Consider the following 22,693-nt stretch of genomic DNA (forward strand, 5'->3'; position numbering starts at 1 on the left):
TCTCCGAAGAAAAAAGGTTAATCCAAATGAGGGTTGATCAATATTTTTCACATGCAAAAAAATAATAATGAATGAATGAATCAAAAAAATAGCTAAATATCAAAAATAACAAAATGCTCAAAACTATAAGTTAAATACTTTTTTTTTTTTTTGAGAAACAGTTAAATACTATATTGATTCTTAAGTTTACACAATTCAAAGTTCACTAATGATATCTTGGTCAATAGACTATTTTATTAATCCAAAATTTTGACTTATTCCCATTCGTATTTCATATTTTGTACACTGGCTTTTCAAATAGAATTATTGAGAATTTAATATTTTTATGGTGATTTTGCTATCGAGTAATAGGTTTGGTTAATTATTTCATCTACATCAGCTTTTTCCAAAAAATAAAATCATAGAATTTAGTGTAAATTGAACCATAAAATCTCTTCAAAATCTCAATATTGTATCCTCTATTAATTCCATGGGTAAAATATAACATGCCTCTACGTTGAATAAATTCAAATAGAAAAGGTAAATGTGTTAAAATGTGTCAAAGGTTTTCTTACCAACTCACATAATGTAATTTTGTTTAATCTATAATTTCTACTCACCCTTATTTTCTTACATGGTAAGAGCATATTTTTTTTAATCTATAATTTCTACTCACCCTTATTTTCTTACATGGTAAGAGCATATTTGACTTGACTTATTTTTATATTAAAAAGGAATGACTCATTTTTTTAAGTCTGACATTTTTCAATGTGTAATTGTCATTTTGTTTTTAAGTACTTGTTATTTAAACAAAATAAACGAAGAAAAATAATTATGACACAAAGATCATATGAAAAGTGTAGGGTGTGGTCTCTCGAGTATGCTTTACAAGTCACAGATCCTAGGCCCAATAAGAAAACAAGGTGGTTTGAGGTACTAGGCCTAGACCATATCCTCAAAGAAAGAAGGCCCAAGCTAGAGAGGGGAAATGAAGGCCTAATTGGGAAGTAGCCCCCTTCCATTCACCAAGGAGAGCTAATGAAGTTCAACACACCGTGAACAATCTCGATTAAGGATGAATGATCGGTAAAACATCCGAGGAGAAGATCGAACCCATAAATCCAGCCGAGGAACCAAATGAGGTGGCTCGTAACCCAAGCAATGGTCACCTCCACATTAATTGGGTATTCCCACCTAGCTCATGCCGCATTTAGTGCTAAATGACCAACCCGAACAATGTTTTACACCCTAAAAGTCCATTTTCACCATCAAAATGGAGGAGGGAAGGAGACACTTGATAGGACAAGCATCTTTTGACTCTCATCATGACAGCCCACTACTGAAAGGATGGACTAGGTGTATAAATAGGACATTCCCCCATCCTTAGTATCTATTTGGATCCATGTTTTGGATCCACGTTTTGCGTTTATGTTTTAAAAATGCTAGGACCCACGCTACACGCTAAGAAAACGCAAGTTGAAAAGAGTTGAAACGCAAACTCTATGCACCATTTCATTAATCCAAACGCATGTTGAAGTACTGTTCACGGACACCAAAGCCAACAAAATAGGAATGAATTGAAAAGAGCTGAAACAATCTCATAGAGATGCATCATTTCATTAACCTCCAAGGCTTTTGCACTTACTGTTCATGGCGTGTGCGTATACTGTGAACAATAGTGTGCTTAACTCTGATGAAAACAATGCGTGTATTGTTCATTGCACAAGCACAGCTTGGAGAATCATCTGATTAAAATGATGCGCAACTCTCAACGACTATTTTCATTCTCTTCAGCTTTCTTCTTTTCTCTCAACTACTATGGCAGAATGCCTTCAAAGCTCTTCAATGCTCCGTCTGAATCATCTTCAATGAGTTGCACCTACCCACCAACCACAAAACCATCAAAACAGAGCACACACGGTACAAGCAAACCCATTACGCAGAACTCTCTGAAAAGATCCCCTCTGTTCTTCCTTCGCTCGAGCTCACCTTCTTTCCGCTTGAGACATTGTTGCCACCACTATGGGTCTCTGTATTCACGAGTAAGTTGTGTCTAACTTCTCATGCTCTCTAATCTGTTGGTGTGTGGTTATATTGTTTTCCCTCTGTTCTTCCTTCACTCGAGCTCACTTTCTTTCCGCTTGGGACATCGTTGCCGCCACTATGGGTCTCTGCATTCACGAGTAAGTTGTGTCTAACTTCTCATGCTCTCTAATCTGTTGGTGTGTGGTTATATTATTTTCCATTAAGCTTCATCAATCTGTGGTTTTTTGTGTTCAACGTTTGTGTGTGGTTTTTGTGTTCAACGTTTGTGTGTGGTTCTTTTGTGTTTTCCATGACACTAGTATGTGGGTTTCTAGATCCTTCATGTAATACCATTGTTTCTCTTCCTACCTTTGTTGTATTTGGATATATGTGAATTTACTTTACATTTTTCATGTGGGCATGCCTAACTAATTATGATATGCACACGAACTGTTTGTTGAAATGCCTCAATGAGTATAGAAGGAAGTTGTAGCAAAAATGGTTAAGGAAAAATCGAAGGACAGTGGTAGTAATGATCCGAGAGCTGACTGGAAAGACCCTAAGGAATTACAAGCTTTTTGTGAGTTCTGTGTTGTTCAAGTCATAGACGGCAAGAGGAAAGGAGGATTTTTGACCAAAACTGGGGTTGATGCAGTGATTGAGCAGTTGGGTGCCATGGGAAAAGTGGTGACTTACTTGCAGGTTAAAAACAAATGGAATCATCTGAGAAAAGGGTGGAAGCAATATAATGAATGTTTTGACAATGAGACTGGGTTGGGTTATGATGTTGGAACTGGGATGCTTGAGGCCAGTGATGAGTGGTGGACCCGAAAGATTGCGGTTAGTTCACTTTACATAATTGTGAAAAACTTTACTGTCTACAACTATATTATTGTGTTCTAACTACTGGTTGTCCACATGTAGGCATGTCCCAATGCAAAAACCTTTAATAATAAAGATTTGCCGAATTGTAACTTCATGAACATCATATTTGGAGGCACAGTTGCAACAGACAAAAATGCATTCTGCATGAGTGGTCAAATACCAAAGGAAACCACCGAAGGGTCTGGGGACTCCGTTGATAGCACAGAATTTGTTGACCCCCAATGTGAACCCGTTGTGAATGTTGACGCAATGGAGGTTAAAAGTCCATCATCGTCGAGGGCAGGACCAGCAATGACTAAGGGGAAAGGCTTGGCAACCAGTGTCCACCTTTTCAAGCCAATTTGCAAGAAATCAAGAAAAAAGCATTCAGTTGCGCAAGAGATGTCCTACTCTTTGAAGAGCATCTCAAATGTTATTATTGAAAGTAGAAGTGTAAGTACCCGTACACCATTTGCTTCCACAACAACTATTCAGGTTAAAGTAATTCTGGACATGGTGTTGAGTCTTCCCGGGGTGCACTCAGGTTATCCCCTTCATCTGTTCAACACCTTCTACTTCATGGAAAAAGAGCTAGGTAGGCACATGTTTACAGAACTTCACGATGATAAGGACGTTCAGCTGAAGTGGTTAGAAAAAGAGTACCAAAGGCACCCTGAATTTCATTTTCAGTGAAGGAAAGGGGATTGTCTTGATAGGACTGCTTGGGCCTGGTGTAGTAATCGGATTTTCAGTGTTGTACATGTTGCACTATTTTTTTCTTTTCTTTTTTTATTGGTAGAAACTAATGCTTACCATTGGTGTGTATGTAAGACAATGCTCATCATTCCTATGTCAACTTCTTGGTATATTTATATATGTTTTTCCAATGCTTCTTTTAACTAACTTTTTTGTATTTTTTATGGTTATACACTGTTATTTGTGGTAAAATTTGATGATGGTCGTTTATGATTGGAAAGAAGAAGTCATGGGATGTAATCCTTAAAGCATGTTCTAAGCTCTGGTTTAGTGTGCTTTGGTTATTTTCTGGTTCTGCCAATAAGTCTGCTGCAAAATTGCTAGTCATGATTAGACAAGAGTGTTAGATGTCTTTTGGAGGCCACCATTAAGGGTGTATAGGTATAACAGTTGCTAAATGATTCTTTAATTTTTCAGATGAATAAAAAATCTTCCATTGTGTAATTTTTATGGCTCCCTCATAAGTTTATGGAGTAGTAGTTACTAAAATTTAATTTTCAAGTTGTTTTTACAAAGGGAGATAAGTTGTTTAAGGGTGCCAAAGTTGAACATCTTCAGTTACAGATTATTATCCTCGTGGCTCTTCCATAATCTTATGAGCTTGTACTTTTAGCATTTCTAATTTCTACTATGTTGCATCCTCACTCTCTTTTTTGTCAGATACTGCTTCATTTTAAGTGTAAAGAGTCTGAAATTAATGGAGCATCAGAACTGTTGTCAATATTCATTAAATTAGATTTCTAGGTATTTGAGTTGAATTGTTTCTGCCATAATCTGTAGATGCTTGTGCTCTGGTCCAATACTTCTATTCCTGAATTAAGTGAATTCCTCTGGTGCGACAAGGTCACAGAAATCTCATTTTGTTTTTAGAGTTTGTTTGCATTAAATTGAGATTGACTCTATTGAACCATTAAGAGACAGCAATTAAATCAATGAAGTATTAATTCAAGTAAATCCTTGTAATAATGTGACTTATTGGTAATTAATGTAGTTTAAGCAGCTGCTGGAGAAGAATGAGAAAGGGCATGTTGTTTCTACTTGCCGTAATCCTGATGCGGCATCAGGGCTTCTACATCTAAAAAATAGATTTACTGAAAGACTTAGCGTTCTACCATTGAATCTGACCATTGAAAACACTATAGAGGTTATATGACCACTTACTCAAAGGGAAAACTTTTCATTTTGACACAATCAGAGCTCTACCTTGTGGTCATTATATGCATTCAGCTTGCTTTCAGGTCTCTGTCTATCCCACACTTTTGTTCTGCCAAACTGTCCTTGACTTTTTCATCTTTTTTATCTGTCCTGAAAAGAATTGGAGAGAAGTGGTTGATTTTAATCTCAAACCTTGTTTTGTTCTCTTAGGCATACACTTGCAGTCATTACACTTGTCCAATCTGTAGCAAATCTTTAGGAGATATGGCGGTAAGAGAACTTTTGCCCCTTTCTATTACCACCTGATTGAGGTTTCTATTATTAATATGTTAAAAATGTATTTATCTGGTATATGGTGCTGAAATTGGTGACCTGTTGGTTACTTGGGGAAAACATGGCAATGAATGAAGTTCTGTTCCTATTTTAGAATTGGATTCTTCGTTCCTTCAATCTTCAAGGAACAAGAAGTTAATTTCTCCGACCACAATTTTACAATATTGTTACCATTACTCTTTTAACAAATTTACCCTTAATCTTTTGGCAGCAAGTTTATCTCTAGTCCATGTGGTTTGCAATTTTAGATGATCTTGATTTAGTTGGCCTTTTAGAGTATACCATGCTTTACCTTTTAGTATGCAAAGAATTTTCTTACAACATCAGATTTCCTTTTTACACTTTTTTGTCCAGTTTGGAGGGTATACTTGGATCACAAAATCTTAGAAATTTGCAACAAATCTTATTATACCTTTTTTTCTTTACTCTACTAATATAAATTTTCAGACAGTTCCAATTAGTTTGGAATTAAGGTTTAGTTGAGTTGAATTTTCAGAAAAATGAACTGGTAGACACACACCTCAACCAGTGTAATTATTTTTGCAATAAGCCAGTTATTGGAATGTTTCTATTGGAAGTTTTGATTGCAATTGGGCTTGTTTAACTACTATTTTGTTTAAGCTTCTTTGAGGCCGCATGTTTGAGTTGATTGGACCTATTTTTACTAATAAATGGAAACCTTGAGTTCCTTGACATTCAAAACAATGGTATCGTTGTTCAAAAAAAAAAAAAAATGTTATCGATTATTTTATTGTGGCATGTTTGCTCTTTTATATTAGTTTATTATATGAGTATTCCTTTGATACTATATATATTTGTATCATGATTAATATTTAAAAAGTATGTTAGGAAGTGGGTGATTGTTTAGTATAGAAATACCTTATGCTCGTGGTTTGGCAGTCTAATCAACTGGTTGTAATATCTATTATTTGTTCTATAACTAGTACTTATACTATTTTCTGATTATTATTTTTCTTGGTTTTGTTGCATTAGATATCTTTTGTATTTCAAGGCTCTGAATTTTAAGCTCGATATCTTTTAGATCATTGTTCAATAGCTGTAAAGCAATCTCAAGGTATACAAAAGGATGAATTTGCTAAACGACTCATCTAATTCCCAACACCAATGAGTTTCTATACTTTCCCCTCTAGATGTGAATATACAATTTGTAGAAATCTTGGATGAAATCATGAAAGTATATGCTTAGGATTGTTAATTTATTGGTACCACCATAGTTTGACCCTAGTAGTAATAAAGGTTCAATAATGTTTAACAACTTATTTTTAGCCTACATATTATAGTATCACATTAGTATTTACACATGTAATTAAAGTCAGTAACATATGCAAGGACAATGACTTCAATCTAAGCGACGACATTGTACTCGCAGCATATATAGCCGGGTGTGCATGTGTAGCTTACGTGGAGACCTATATGACCAAAGTACCATTGCATACAAATATACAAACAATGTATGAATGGGTACAGTATACATTAACTGGAAATGAAAAGAAATGTCGAAGACAATTTAGAATGTCAAGCCATGTGTTTGGATAATAGTGTAATACATTGCGCCAATATGGATATAACAGTACCAGAAGAGTTTACTTGGAAGAGTCTCTGGCACTGACATTGGTGGTACTTGGTCATGCTGAAGGGATTTCAGCACTTAGGTGAGACAGTGCATCAACACGTGTCCACGGTAGTTACATTGTTAGCCATCGTTATGACAGCGGACATTATCAAGCCTGCTAATTGTACATTTCGGGACGTGCCAAAACATATTCAGCATTCAGGCCGATATTGGCCACATTTCAAGGTACTTTGTGAATTTGGTATCTTGACTTGATTTTATTCAAATTATCTTTATGGTCATACCACGTATTTCATTTTACATGGTATTTTTGTGGTAATGGTTAGGGTTGCATTAGTGCGATTGATGAGGTCCACGTCCTCGTGGTTGTACCAGTTGATGAGCAACACCCGTACTATGGCAGGAAGAGGATCACCACAACAAATTGCATGTGCGCATGTGACTTTGACATGAAGTTCACATTCGCATGTGTTGGATGAGAAGGGTCAGTGCATGACACGAGGATTTTTTTAAACTACCTCAATAATGAGAGTTACAACTTCCCAAAAGCTCAAACTAGTTTGTAAATATGCAGTTTAATTACAGTATTAAAGTATGTCTTAATGTAGTGAAAATGCTAATGTAATAAACGTATTTATTTGCAGGAAAATATTATCTTGTTGATTCAGGGTACCTTATGAAGAAAGGGTTCCTTGCACCATATAAGGGGGAGAGGTACCACATCCCCGAATTTCGGCCTCATGAAGTGCTGCATTGTCCAAATGAGAGATTTAATTATCTCCATTCATCACTCTGTTCGGTCATAGAACAAACTTTTGGAGTTTGGAAGAATAAATGGAAAATTTTGATAAATATGACACCCTTTCATATATGCACTCAATCGTACATCATTGTTGCTACAATGGTTCTTCACAATTTCGATAGAGCACATGAGATAAACAATGACGTTGAACGTTTCAACTCTACATGAGGCACATCTAGACGTAGTGAGAGAGGACATTACGATCTTGTGGCATATATGATCTCAATTTTGGATGAAACTGAGATGAAAGAGGTTCGTGACAGTATCACAGCATCGATATGTGCGGACAATAACTGATTATGGTGACTATTATTTTTGTCACAATAGAAATTTAGTGTGGTTGAAAATACCATTAACATTATGGAAATTTTTTTTGTGGGGACCTTAACTAATGGTTCACAAACTTCAATAATGTAATACAATTTGTTGTTGTATTGTTGGTAAGCAAAATTGAGGGCTCACAAAGAAAACAATATCTACCCTGAATTCTGTTTGAAGTGCAACAAATTACACACTAAAAAAAGAAAAAAAGAAAAAAAAGGCAGTCTGATAATTTTAGAAAACAATTGTCATAATCTTATCACCCAACCACATCTAAACATACAAGGCTAAATTCTTGGCCAACAACTGAACTATTCGTAAAGAACAAAATCTCGTTAAGAAAAATTTGGAAATAATAATAATATATTAGATTGGACATGTACTTATAAAGAGATGATAACATGGAGACTAGAATTGCTCAGAGATATAACTGTTTCCAACTCAGTTGGCAGTGCACCTCGCAAAATTGATGCAAAATGCTCATAGGATATTCTCCGGTCTATGAATATGAATGTAAGAATAGCACTAACACCATATAATTAGGGAATTCTACCTTCCACTTCTTCAGCCAATAAAATTCAAAAGTAGCAATAACAGAAATTGCAGGAAATACCAATAAGTCCACTTCCCAGATAGGGCAACTTGAAGGTGCCTTATGATTCTAATGGACCATCCTCTCTAGGCAGGCCGAAAATGCAGAGGTTTCTATCCATTAATCCTACTGCTAAATATTTTGCATCCAGACCAAATTTTACACAGCTTGCCTTACCTAAAATCAGAGCTGAATATGTAAAACTTAAAGGACTAACAACTAAAAGCCACAAATTATAAAAATATGAAAAAAAAAAAAAAAAAAAAAAAAAAAAAATGTGCCAGACAAATTTTGGAAAGTTTTGATACAATTCCATTCTAATTTAACATTTGCAACTTGGTAAACTCTGCAGAAGCATAAGCCCCAAATTAGTTTCCATAGCTGCAAAAATTACAAAAAGGGAGGGAAAAGAACATTTGGCTTTTATGCAGTTGGAATGAAAAGGTGATGCAAACTCTGGTAACTGGTCAAGGCTAATATAGTAATGTCCTAGGAGAAGAGATAACTTAGCTTATAAAAAATAGTAATTATCTATTTTTATTGGTAATTATGCACTCACAGGTTGAACCCATGGGCCACGACCCCCCACCTTCCACCTTGCTCTTACAAAGGAAGTGCCATTTAATCGAGAGCTCACTGACCAAGATGGTAAGAATCTTAAACATGCATTAACATGCCATTTCGGATTTCCCACATTAACTTGCTAAATATTTGGCTAGTTTGGTGATTTTTGTAAAAGCCACAAATATTTATAAGTAGCAGAATACTTACTACAAGGAAGTATCCATTTTCAGAGAACGATATGGAAGTTATTGCCCCAACATGTCCATCAAATCTGGCAACATTTGCCTATAAACCAATAAGAGAATGTTTTATCAGAGAAACACACTGAAAAACAAAGGTAAGGTAAAGAAAAGAGCTAGCTATACCTGACTTTTCACATCCCAAATTTTAACAATAGCTTCTGAAGTGCCTATCCCAAGGATTAAACCATCAGGATGAAATGCTGTAGAAGTATATCCACTAGAATCTATTGAGTCCACAACCTGCAGAACTAATAATTGTCAAATTGACCCACCAGAAAGTATGGAGGGAAAAAGATACATATTAATGACTGTGAGATACTTTAAGGTTGATGAAAGCATTTAAAACTCACTATTTCTTCTGCAACCTCTAACATGTTATTGAAAGCGCAAATGACATTTACTTGCATGTTTGTCTGAGTGTGCATGTGTTCAATCTATTGATTAAGTCAATGCAATGGGCTGTCAACCTTTAGATACATGCATGATATTCGTAGTTCTAGATGTACTATATAATAGTGGGTTTATGTGTCAGTTCAAGTCTGAGTGCGCACACATGCACGAGAAGGAGAGAAAGAGACCTGTGTTAGACATAGTCTAAAAGAAAGTTCATAAAAGCACCATGTGCTGTCAAGAGAAGCAGTCACGAAGTAGTTACTAGCTTGCACCTGAAAAGGGGAGAAAAAGGCAAAACTTCATCACCAAGAAATAAATCCGAGATTTTAAGAGTGCCAAAATGAAAACTAAACCATGGCATGCAATTTTTCTAAAGTTAAGAACACCACATTGATGAGGGCAGTGTTGAAAATGGTAAGAGGAAATCATTACATATAATGCAACAATTGTATTCATGAATGTTAGAAAATATTTCAAAGATCCTAGATTAATTGTGATGTCAAGATATTATTTTGATCAACATGTAGTAATTAATGGAAATATTGTGCAGCATTTAAAAAGGAAGGGAAAAAAAAAGGAAGAAGATAGAGAGAGAATGCCTCCTGTTGCAAGTTATACATGAAAAAGAACATGATTAATGAAGTGTGATATAGCATAATGAGAGACAAGTTCCCTGACACTAAAGGACTCAGCTGTAAACACTCTTAACTGAAGTAACACTTTACTAATGACCACATACAGGTCTCATGCTCCAGCAGCACCTTACTAGGTACATCAAAACTATAAGAAAAGAAGAAATAGGGGGGAGGGGGAAGACAAGAAAGAATTGAATAAGAAAATTCAACTACTATTTCTCAAGTACAAACTAAAAGCATGAAGAATAAAGGCAAATTTTACACCCAAAGTCGAAATCAATTAAGGGACATGATGAATAGAATCGAAAGCATTTTTACCTCAGCAGTATGATCCTTCAAGATTTGCCTACAGTTATAGTTCCCACCATAAACTTTTTGTCTCTTTGCGATGTATCATATATGGTTGAACCACCTCGGTTTCAATTTGGAGGTCGGAAACCTTCTAAATATATTTAAGTTTGTTTGATGTCAAAAGTTATCAAGACTCAGGCTGTGAGTCGTGTGATCCTTGTTCTGATGTGATATCCATTCCATTTAATTATTGAAGATGGACTCAATAACAGAGAGAATCAGATATTTTCCAATCTCTCAATCTACACAATGTAGGTCCATAAATATGTAAATACATTAACCAATCTCATTGCTAAACAAAAAACAGAGTTGATCATAAAGCTAAGTCGAATCTTAAGCAAAAAAAAAAAAAAAAAACCAGCAAATCCACATCTCCGTTTATAGCTTTGATCATCACGCGTTTCAAACAACAATCAAAGTATTGAAATCCAATTCTCAAAATAGAAAGAAACAAAGAGAAAACACACACACAAATCACAGTAATGAGAATATTGTGAAAGGTACCTGTGATTTAGAACACGAAAGATCCACAATTCACAAACTCAAAAACCCATTTACCCATAGATTAAACAAATGGGTCAGCAAGTGAAATTGGAAGAGGTGTGAAATCGATTTATGGGAAGAGAGGTGTTAGGCTAGGAGAGGAGTGAAATTGGAAGAGGGTGAAATGGGTTTATGGGAAGAGAGGTGTCATGGGTGGGAGCTCAAGTGAAATTGGGGAAGAGGGTGAAATGGTTTTATGGAAGGAAGAGTACACGCCGGCGTCGAACTAGGGTTGTCTTCCTCGTGGATTTCTCACCTGAGCTCTTCATCAGCGTCAGACCGATGTAGGTCTTCCTTGTGGATTTCTCTGGTGGGCGTGGAACTATCTAAAAGCACAAGCATTAGCTAGGGTACGATGATAAGGAAGAAGGAAAAAAAATTGAGTAAATGCTGAATTTATTTGCTACAGTACTTTCAGCTGAGCTACAATACCCGTATTAAAAAATATCATCCACGTTTTTTCACTTATTTGCAACAGTGCTTTCAATTTTCAGTAAAATAAGTTTTATCCAAACGGACCCTTAGTGTGAGATAGGAAAATTAAGGAGAGAAGGTGTAGGAATATCTAGAGAGTGCTTGTACTTGTCTTTGGTTGCTTGTTACCTTGACAAGAGATAATCATTCTGATAATCAATATAATATCTATTCAAACTTAGATTTAACTTGTTTAGATCTCCCATTGAAGATTGCTCTCATGTTTTATAAATTAGTTGTGATGATTAGGGTATTAGTAGAGTTCTCGGGCCAAAAAGGTGAACTATGTTGGTTAAAACAAATAACAAACGAATTGTGAAGAAGTACTCTTTACTTATGTAACACTAATGCCACTTGCTCTTTTAAACTATGCTTATTAATTTAATTTTCTTTTTACCTACTTCTTCAGCCTAACTTCTTTCTTTCTTTTTTTTTTTCTTTTTTTTTTTTTTAATTTACGAAGTTAGCAAGAAAAATGGGAAACTAAGTGATGGTAAATTGGTAATAGGTCATTCAGTCATTGGTGAGAAACTGAGAAATGATGGGGATTAGATAGTTAGGAAATACACCATTAAGGTGAGACAAATTGCATACACCCTTGGACTAAAAGAAAAATGAACTAAAAATCAATAAGGTTGCGTTTGAATCGACTGAAAATCATTTCCGGAAATGATTTTCCGTAAAACTCACGCGTTTGGCAGCGACGGAAAATAGATTTTCCGAAAAATCATTTCCGTTTGACCAAAATTTACACTTGTTGACCCGGAAATCATTTTACATACTTGTTTTACCTTCAAACCATTTCCGTAGCACGCGCAAAAGAGAGAAACACACTCAGCCAAAACGCAACAAAACACAAGAGGCGAACAAATGCAGCGAGAGAGAGAGAGAACAATCCAGACCCAGAAAGAGAACGAACCCAGAGCCCAGAGCCGTTCGAATTCGCCTTCGCGCCAATCGCCGTTCGAATCGCACCCTTCGTCGTCCCCGGTCGCCGTTCGAATCACACCCTTCGTCGTCCCCGATCGCGAACCCAGATTCGTCGTCCCCGATCGCCGCAGTCGCAGCACCGATTCTTCATCCCCGATCGCGATGGTCGCACCCCAAAACCGATTGTCCTCGACCCCAAAACCGATCATCCTCCCTCTCTTCCTTCTTCTCCCAATTTGACCAGAATATGATTTATTTATTTTTCTGGGTTTTATTTGTGTTTTGGTGTTCTGTGTGATTTTGATTTTTGGTGTTGTTGTGGTGGTGTGGTGGTGGTGTTTTGGTGGTTGTGGCTTTTGATTGCCGGAGTTTACTGCCGTGAGTTGAATTACCGTGTGAAAATTTTTTAGGAAAATAGCATTTTCAATCATACAACCAAACACCAGAAAATATTTTTCACAATATTTTCTGAAATGTAACCAAACACTTAAAAATATTTTCCTTTCCGGAAAATCACTTACATGAAACAAACACAGCCTAAGTAACACGCATGACTATTTCTTTCAATCTTTCTTTGTTTCTATTTTTTATATTATTATTTTAAAAAAAAAAACAGCATGACTATTTCTTATTAATTTTAAAATTAAAAGTAAATGATGGAACGTGAACAAGATTTTAAGAATGATTGGTAAAATGTTTGAATCTTTTTGTATCCTCAATACGCTACGGAAATGTGTAACAATTAGTTAGATGCTGCATTCAAATAAATTCAGTCATTCTCATTGTCATATCTACTTTTTCTTTTTGGTGACCCATTTGGCTTCCAATAGATAAAGGCAAATATCAAATATGAATATTATTTCTCTTTTTGGCAAATACAAAGTACAGTTTTCCTAATAATATAATAATTATATCTATTAAAAAAAAATACTTAAAATCTTATACAAAAAAATGTATGTGAAGCTAATAAATTTTTTTTAAAAAAAACTAATAAATCAATTGGTGGTAAATATATCCTCCACAATAAATCATTTTCCTTGATTTTGATTTTGACCAAGCACCACGTCAGCACATCTGCAAATTGTAAAATATACATTGAATATCATAGTGTAGGTTGAGTCGTGTAAAGCAACCTAACCCATCCATCCCACTTGCTCTTTTTTTTTTTTAATTAACACCAATGGCGGCAGGGGCAAATTCGGAATAAAACAAGACAAAAAAAGCCATTCAGTTTCGTCAACCAACAACCAATAGCAAACCCTGTTCAAACAACAAAACGTTAGAAAAGCTGAAAGCGGCAAAATCCTCTGTCCCCATTCGCCATCATATATCGTTAACTCAACACCTGTCCGTACCTGATAGCTTCCCCTGATCGGCCAGTGACACGTGGCGACAACTTAAGTCCCACGCATAGTAATATTTTAAAAACAAAATCAAATAAATAAGAATAAAGAAGAAAAAGGTGTAATACACACAAAAATATAATACTAATACAAATACAAAAGCCAGCACTACCACCAGCTTGAACTAATAAACTAATATAGTAGACCACCACCACATCTATGCGCATTGCGCAAGCTTTCTCCGGCGAGTCTCAGGGGACCTCCATGGCCGGAGATAAATCAGAAACGGCTCTGTACCAAGCTCTGGCGGATCGGTTCCAGAGTTTGGAGGCGAGTCACGAGAGGCTGAGAGAGCAGTTTGATGAGGTGGTTCAAGAAAATAAGATAACAAAGAACAAGGAGGTGGATTATGATATGGTGGGCTCAGACTCAGATTCGAGGTGGGGTTGCTTCCCTGGGTTCTTTGGGGCGGGGGGTCCGTACAGAAGTGTGTTGGAGAACATGGGTCATGCTGTTCACGTGTGCAGAGCTTCTTCTGGGGAGATTATATACTGGTATGTATGTATATATATGAGTTTTTGTATGCAAAGTGATTTCATGAAATTAGTTTGTCTGTTCGTGAACTTTATTTACTGGTGTTTGGTTGTAAGTTATACTGTGAGTGTACTGTTGTGGTTTATGGAACAGTTATGTAGGAATAGAATGTTTAATGTGGTTTAATTAATGTGAAGGTATAAGTTCACGGAAAAGAGTGAGCTTTATGTTAAATTGGATCAGATGGAAGTTGAAGTATTATAGGTAAATGAAGTAATTAATATATAAGAAGTAGATGTTTGAATTAGAAGGTGGTGCACTTTGGGAGAAAGTATATCATCTTTGCTAATACCAACGCAGTATCTATTTTGGTATTTCTTATCCAATAAATAAGTAATATCTATTTCAAAAAATCACGTCAAATTATTCCAATAAATGATTAATTTATCTTCCCGATAGTATAGAAAATTGTGATTAAATTATTGGAGTAGTCTGATATAGTTTTTTGAAACAAGTGTCACTTATTTATTGGGTAGAAAATACCAAAACAAATGTTGAGTTGGTATTATCAAAAATTGTATACTTTCGCGTACTTTGGTGGAAGATATTTTTAAAGCTGCATTTTTTTGGGTAGAAAATACCAAAACAAATGTTGAGTTGGTATTATCAAAAATTGTATACTTTCTCGTACTTTGGTGGAAGATATTTTTAAAGCTGCATTTTTTGAATAATAGAAGAGGCCTCAAACTCTTGAATTTGTTAAGATCTTTTCTGTATGCTCTGGATCTGCTATAATATGCATATTCCATCTCATCCGTAGCTACGTGTTTCTCATAGAAATGAAGAGGTTCCACTTAAGATTAGGAAAGAAATAAGTCTTTTTCATAAAAACTTATTTTGCATGTTAGTACTATCAAATATTGCTGTTATCTCAAAGGAAAATTTATATTTTAGGAATTATTCTGCTGAAAGTCTCTATGGATGGAAGGACTATGAAGTCCTTGGAAAACAAGTTGCTGAACTTCTTGTTGCTGAAGATTATTATGCACCTCTTAAGAAAATCATGGACAGCTTGAGCACTGGGCAATCCTGGTCAGGTCAATTTCCCTTTAAGAAGAGGTCGGGTGAAATATTTATGGCGATGGTGACAAAAAGCCCATTATATGAGGATGGTGAGCTTGCTAGTTTTATCACTGTTTCAAGTGATGCAGCCGCATATAATAGTATAGGTTCATTCAACCTGAGAACACATCAGGATCATGTCAATGGCCAACCTAGACCACGGGGGTTAAACTTGAAAAGGATTCAGTGGCACCAGCGTCCACCAATTGCACCAGTGCCACAGATTGCATCTTCTGTTTCCAATCTGGTGCTTATGAGTTACACTTTTAACAATTCCTTTCATTCTCTTTCCTCCTCTTATTTTAGTAATTATAGTTGTTTTCATTGTAATCAAATTAAATTCTAGTTTCCGAAAGTGTGTTCTAAAAATTGTACTGCTGGACCAATCAGGCCTCAAAATTTTTATCACGGAGACACGGAAATGATACATCAAATGCATGTGATGCACCCATGGACAGGCAGGATACTGCAACAAATAGTGAAGATGCTAAATTTGACAAAACTAGTACACTGGTAAATCCCTTTTCTAATGACTTCCCAATCAATTTTATGTCTGTATTTTTGGAGAAGATATATTGTATTATGTTTCTTACCTTTTGACTCTTGAAAAATACTTTCACTACCTATCACTCTCTCAAATATGGAACTCTAGATTTGAATTCATCCAATACGATCATGTGTCCACAGTTGGCTGTGTATAATGAGTTGGTATTAATTTTCTCAAGTCACTGGTTGGAATTGGTTTCGAAAATGGCCAACAAGCCTTGGTTTAAATAGCACTTTCTCATCTCATAATTAAGTGTGGGCATAGGGTGAGATTGTAAGCTCAAGACCCACTGGATGCATGTGTAACTTACCAATTTAAAAATAAATAAATTGGTTCTAGAAATGGACCAAAGTGCAGATTAATTTTTCACTCTCCTTGCTCTCTCAAAAGTCATCCTCCTATAAAACACCATTGCTTGCTTGGAGTAATGCTTTGATACTCTCTATTTTTTAGTTAACATATCTCTCTCTACATTCCATTTGTATCCAAACCTCTTTTACATGGTACACTGCAGTGTTGTGTATACTTTCTTAGAGTTGATTTTTTTCCCCTCTTTTTCAGTAGTTACTAAAAACATTGGGGATTTCAGTCATGTCATGACCTACTAAAAACGTGTTAGTGTTCATAGATGTGTTGTCAAATCCTAGTACCAAAGCATATCAAATTTGGATTATATCAACATAGTGGTGCTAGGGTTTATTCTGGTTCAGAAATTGCTCAAAGATGACAAGAATTTAATCTACTTAAAGATGATGAGTTGTTGATCTTTTGCTCATATCTTTTACACTGTAATGAATTTTTGAGTAAAACTTGTTTAGCTGGAAAGTAGGCATTCAAGGCTTCAAAATGAACACAAATTAACCTTAGTTGGATTTAAAATGAGTGAGATATGACTATTTGAATTTGGCACAACTATGTTGTCCCTGAGAGTTCACTCAATCCTCACTAGACACTAGCTCAAGTGAAGTTGCAACAAAGAGTAAACCAACTTTGAAGATCTTATGACTTAACCTAATGATTCCCTATATAAAACCAACCCATGTTGCACAAATTGAGAGAAGAGAGGCTACCAAATCAATATTACGTTGAGAGAAAACCTTCTTGAGTGTAAAATGTTTTAAATCCCTCTCCCTAAAGTGATTCTCCTTATGAGATCTTTTAATTTTGTCTCTGACAGTTTCTCCTTAAGCCTAAACCGTTGATTCCTTGAACCCACGGAGTTAGTTCTTTGACAGTGGGTTATTATTGTTTCTAATCGGAGTTCCAGGTTGTCACAGATGAGGTTTGATCGTGGAGGAACTTTGCGTAGAAGGATTCCAGAAATTTTAGGGCCATTATGGTGGGAGGCAAGTGGGGTGTTTGCTGAGGTTACAATAGAGAGTCTAGCTTTACAAAGATTTTGTAAGTAGATTATTGTAACTTTTTCATCTCTAAATTTTCTTTGAGATTGGATCCCAAGTAGGTTTTTCCTTTGAAAAAGTTCTTCATTGGTTTTCTACCTCGTTACCATATTTGTATACCTTTTTACTACTATACATCTTTATTGCTTTTGATTTGGTGAATTATAATAATGGTTGAAATAGCTGTACATGCTCATCTCTTTGGAATCAATCATAACATATTTGGTTAATCCACTGCTTAGTTGTTTGGGGTCAGAATCAGATTTTTTCAAAATGATATCACCTGAGCATCTGCATTCCTTCATTTCAGTATGTATAGCCTCTGCTTTTGTCAACATTTATTCTATATTGACTGGTTGGGTGATTGTAGGCAGCCAAGGTCTTGGCAAAGCTGCAGCACATTAAGGGAAATAGCAACTGTGGTAAAGAAGATGATGGAAGTATTCAAGAAAATGGTGCAATTGATTCTTCAGAAAGCAAAGTGACAGACAATCCTAATTCTTTTAGAGATCCAAAGGCATCAACTTCACACCATTGCACCCTTGATACAAAGGATATGGGAGAGAGCCCCCACAGAAAAAATTCTTCCTTTGCAGCTAGGAGAGAACAGAGTGACTTTGAGAGGAGTTCTGTTGTAGCCTCTTCAAGGGAGTGCTGTGAGTGTTTTGGTTTATCCAGACCTGGAGACCCATTGCCAAGATTAGGCCGCCAATTCAACGTGAAGCAGTTGGAACCAGAAGTATCAAACTTGAAGGCCTTGGAAATAGAACATGAAATGCAAAGACAACCAGGTGATAAGCATTTCCCAAATTCAGGGGAGAGCATTGGCAGCAATGGGAGTTCATCAAGCAAAGGGGATAATGAGTCAAACTCTATAGTAGATTGTGAGATTCGCTGGGAAGACCTTCACTTTGGGGAAGAGATTGGCCAAGGTATACTTGAGATTCTTCATTTTTATCTGAATCTAAATTGCATTCTATGATTAAAATTTGAAACCAATCCATCGTATTATGATGTTGGCCCATGGGGAAGTAGATCAAGACTAAATTTAGCAACTGTCAACTACTCTGGCTGTCTCAAGTTAGACACACTGATAAAATTAAATGACAATGACAGTTGATATTTAATATTTGACACATTTTCGATCACTAGAATAATGAAAGTAAATTATTTTACTACAACTAATTGTGCGAAGGTTTTTTCCCCAAAAATAGGTTGGTCCTCCTTTCATTTTTAGTTTAATACTCTATTAATTTATAACTATATTATGCTGCTCTTTACATTTTATGAGAAGATTTAGGCACAAAGTCAGGAAATGGAAATTTAAGAATGTACACAAGAAATGTTGCTGGACATTTGATGTGAATATATGTATCTGTTCTTGCCTGACAGGTTTCTATGCTGTCGTTTATCGTGGACTTTGGAATGGATCGGTAAATTTGAAATTCTCAAATTACTCTATTTACTGTTCCAAGCAAGATTATTCAATCAATATCTTGACATTAATAATTTTAAGTGTGTTCATAACAGGATGTTGCCATTAAGGTTTACTTTGGGAATGAATATAGTGAGGGAACTTTACTTGACTTCAAAAAAGAGGTATCTCTAAACTCTCAGCCAACTGCTTGTAAGTTGTAAATCTTGGTGGCAAAAGGAAGAACCTTATCCCGGGATCTCATTTGCATGTGTTTCAGATTGATATAATGAAGAGACTAAGACATCCAAATGTACTGCTGTTTATGGGGGCATCATATACACAGGAGCGACTTTCAATTGTCACAGAGTTCCTACCCAGGTAATAGATATGGAAGTGTTGTCTAAGGAGTGGTTAAACTAATGATATCTAAAGTTAAATGCAGTCCACCTAGCAATGTAGCATTTGATTGTTATGTTGAATTGTATTTTTCCATCTTTCATGCTAAATAAAGTTCATTGGTAAGGCTGAGAGTACATGCCTATGTCTTTGTCATTCAAAATTTCTTGTTTAGAGTATTTTTCTAGAAGTCCCACAGATTGGCCCTGCGAGCGTGTGATACTTTTATTAATTGGGATGCTTCATGCTGGGTGATGTGTACATACTGGGGTTCAATCCAATCAGCCCAACTATCTGCGATTCTGCATAGTCTCCTATGTTTTTCTCTTTTAATGCTAAATATATGTTCCAGTGTTTTAAGTAGATTTTGTTTTGCATGGTCAGAGGAAGCCTTTACAAAACACTTCACAAGAACAATCAGGCATTAGACATTAGACGGCGTCTGAGGATGGCCCTTGATGTCGTATGTTCTCTCTCTCTCTTTCTGAGTCTGTGCATGCACGCATGGCATGTGTATCAACTTTTTGAACTTGAGTTTGAGCCATCATAATCTATTATGTTACTGCAGGCTAGAGGTATGAATTATTTGCATCACAGAAATCCGCCAATAGTACATAGAGACCTAAAATCTTCTAACCTTCTCGTCGATAAAAACTGGACTGTCAAGGTAATATGTGCTGGTTAATTGCTTTAAATAATTCAAGCAGATTGAGCATATAGCAGTTGCTTATACAAGGCATTCAATTTGTCAGGTTGGAGACTTTGGCCTGTCGAGGTTAAAGGACTCAACCTTTATAACAGCAAAATCTGGGAGAGGAACAGTAATGATTTGTATTCTCTCGTTTTTTTTCATTTATTTTATAATTTAAAATCTCTTTTTAACTCTGTATCCATATGCATAATTAACTTTTATCACTGAAAATCATCCATTGTTTGTTTGTTTGTTTTAATTTTTTATTTATTAAATGCAGCCTCAGTGGATGGCCCCTGAAGTCCTAAGGAATGAACCTTCAAATGAAAAGTAATTTACAAAAACTGAGCTTTAAAATTCTGAGTGGTAAATGATAATCTTATAAAAATGTTGAAGTAATGAAACTCCTCCTTGCTAAGCAGATCTGATGTGTTCAGTTTTGGTGTCATCCTGTGGGAATTAATGACGGAATCCATTCCATGGAACAACCTAAATGGTTTACAGGTCTCTCTCTCTCAAACACACACATTCAAGTTATGTAGCCGTTGAAGCTCCTCTATCCATTGTCTTCCATTTTGATAGGTTGTTGGAGTTGTGGGATTCATGAATAGAAGATTAGACCTGCCAGAAGACCTTGATCCCCAGGTGGCAACCATTATCAAAGACTGTTGGCAAAGGTAATTTCATTTTATATATTAAATATTTATATTGAACCTACAAGTTGAGCTAAACCTTTATTTACTTAAAAACAAGCAGTGATCCAGAACAGCGTCCTTCATTTGAAGACATAATCCAGAGAATGATGGGCCTACTTCAAAGAGCTGCAGCAGCAGTGTCAACCCGGAGGAGTTCAGAACCTTAGAATTGCAATGTTGTTTAGATTAAATATACAGTAGCCTGTCAATTGTTAAGGTAATCTATAACAGTTTAGAGGAGCTCACACAGGTAAACTGAATAGCATATATGGGGTAATCCCAAGGGATTGGTCGAGTGGTTTTCAATACTCATGTGATCCATGAGGTCTTGGATTAATATCTCCTAACCAAGATCTTAAGGCAACACCCCAGGAGATTACTCCTTATAACTATTTGGTATGCATGGAAAGGAAGACTACACACACTCGGGGGATTAGTTAGGTGCTCTAAAAATCTTAGAAATTCACATCAACAAAAATAATAATAATAATAATAATAATAATCACATAGGGAATTTGTACTTTCTTTTTCAAGAGGATCTTTTTAAGGTGTGGACAGGACGAGTGTTACGTTTTAGAGCAAGTTTTTAGAAGAAATTACTGTAATGACTTGCAAGTTATTGTTGTAATCCAACTCTAGATCAAAGTAAAGAATCTTCACACTGATATGAACAGACACTGTTTTGAAAGTTATAGTTGCAAGAGTTTCGAGGTTTCACTTTTAGCAAGGTGTTGATTTCTATCTTTCCTTTTTTTTTTTTTTTTTCCTCTAAACTATTATCACTGTTGAATCCTCAATTACTTATATAATGGTTCCTTTGTGTATTCGAATTTTATTTGAGGTCATCAAAAGACCTCATCTACTGGTTATAAATAATGTAACGACTAGACTTAGATCTATAGAATGATATAGAGAGAATAGATATACACACTTAGAAAATAAAACTTCACCGTAGCATGTGATTCTGATTCATACTGCATGAGTTTTACGAACAATTACGGAAGTGAGTGATTGAATCCCTGTTTACTCAGTGAGAATCCTATTGGTCATTATTAAGACCCTGACTATGCTCTATGTGACTTATGATTATGTTACAAGAAAAATGTTCTAGTGCCTGCAACTCTAGCATGTTATTTATGGCCACGAGTGATGTGTTCTAAAGGGGCACGACTGGGAAACCAACTAGACCTAGGCATTAGGGCAATGGAAGATTATTAATTTGAATGTCGCACAATCTATTTGTCAGCATATATAAACAATTGAGTTAAATATTAATATGAGGGATGCATGACTGTCATGTCCACAATGAGGAAGTGGGAGATGTTAGCATTTGGGCCAGGTGTCCACAAGGGCATGAGTATGACTAGACCTAATCCAACCCGGATGGAAGTAGCTCTTCAGCTGCTACACTTCCTGTTAATTTTCAGCAGTAATGAAGTGTGTTTAGCATTAACTTATTTAGCTTTTTGCTGATTTTTTTTTTTTTTGGCTAAAGTATGCTTGTACTTTGAAAATATAAGAAAAGATAAAAGCTAAAAGCTAAAAAAAAAAAAAAAAAAAATAATAAAAAAAAAGAAAAAGCTAGATCCAAACCAAAATAAAGTGGAAAAATAAATAAATGCAAAAGTGTCAAGTGTAGTAATATACCTAGAAGTTGTATATTGTTTTCACTCCCCTGATTGTTCTTAAAAAAATATGTAAAATTTAACTTTCTTTTTTTATTTTTCTAACTAGTTAAAATTTAAGCTTATGGCAAAAACTCAAAGTTTGAAACTGTGAAGAGTTAATATATTAAAGAGTAAAAGATTAGTGAGGGGATTGAGACAATACGAATATAGTGTAGTGGGAAAATAAGACATAAATAATATATTTTTTTTAATTTATTTTAAATTTATCCGGTTACTTTGAGTTTAAATGCCATGAGAAAGATGAATATTGTGGTAGGCCAGAAATGCTAGTTCCATTGGGCCTAGTCCAAGGAGTTTGCAGGCCCAA

The 22,693-nt window shown here is 35.6% G+C and overlaps 2 protein-coding genes across 2 annotated transcripts; both read left to right on the plus strand.

Moving 5' to 3' along the window:
* The first annotated feature begins 2,502 nt into the window (after positions 1-2,502).
* Positions 2,503-3,561, plus strand: LOC115970313 (L10-interacting MYB domain-containing protein-like). Its single transcript, XM_031089965.1, has 2 exons — positions 2,503-2,844; positions 2,929-3,561. The coding sequence occupies exons 1-2, from the start codon at positions 2,503-2,505 to the stop codon at positions 3,559-3,561; spliced, it is 975 nt and encodes a 324-aa protein (XP_030945825.1).
* A 10,576-nt stretch (positions 3,562-14,137) lies between these two features.
* On the plus strand, positions 14,138-21,364 carry LOC115970314 (raf homolog serine/threonine-protein kinase Raf). Its single transcript, XM_031089966.1, has 14 exons — positions 14,138-14,450; positions 15,385-15,799; positions 15,943-16,065; positions 17,870-18,431; positions 18,892-18,932; positions 19,030-19,098; positions 19,194-19,294; positions 19,697-19,775; positions 19,881-19,979; positions 20,065-20,133; positions 20,284-20,333; positions 20,426-20,507; positions 20,586-20,680; positions 20,760-21,364. The coding sequence occupies exons 1-14, from the start codon at positions 14,161-14,163 to the stop codon at positions 20,863-20,865; spliced, it is 2,181 nt and encodes a 726-aa protein (XP_030945826.1). The 5' UTR covers positions 14,138-14,160; the 3' UTR covers positions 20,866-21,364.
* Positions 21,365-22,693: the final 1,329 nt, after the last annotated feature.

Source organism: Quercus lobata, chromosome 12 (genome assembly GCF_001633185.2).
Source record: "Quercus lobata isolate SW786 chromosome 12, ValleyOak3.0 Primary Assembly, whole genome shotgun sequence".
NCBI classification, from domain to species: Eukaryota; Viridiplantae; Streptophyta; class Magnoliopsida; order Fagales; family Fagaceae; genus Quercus; species Quercus lobata.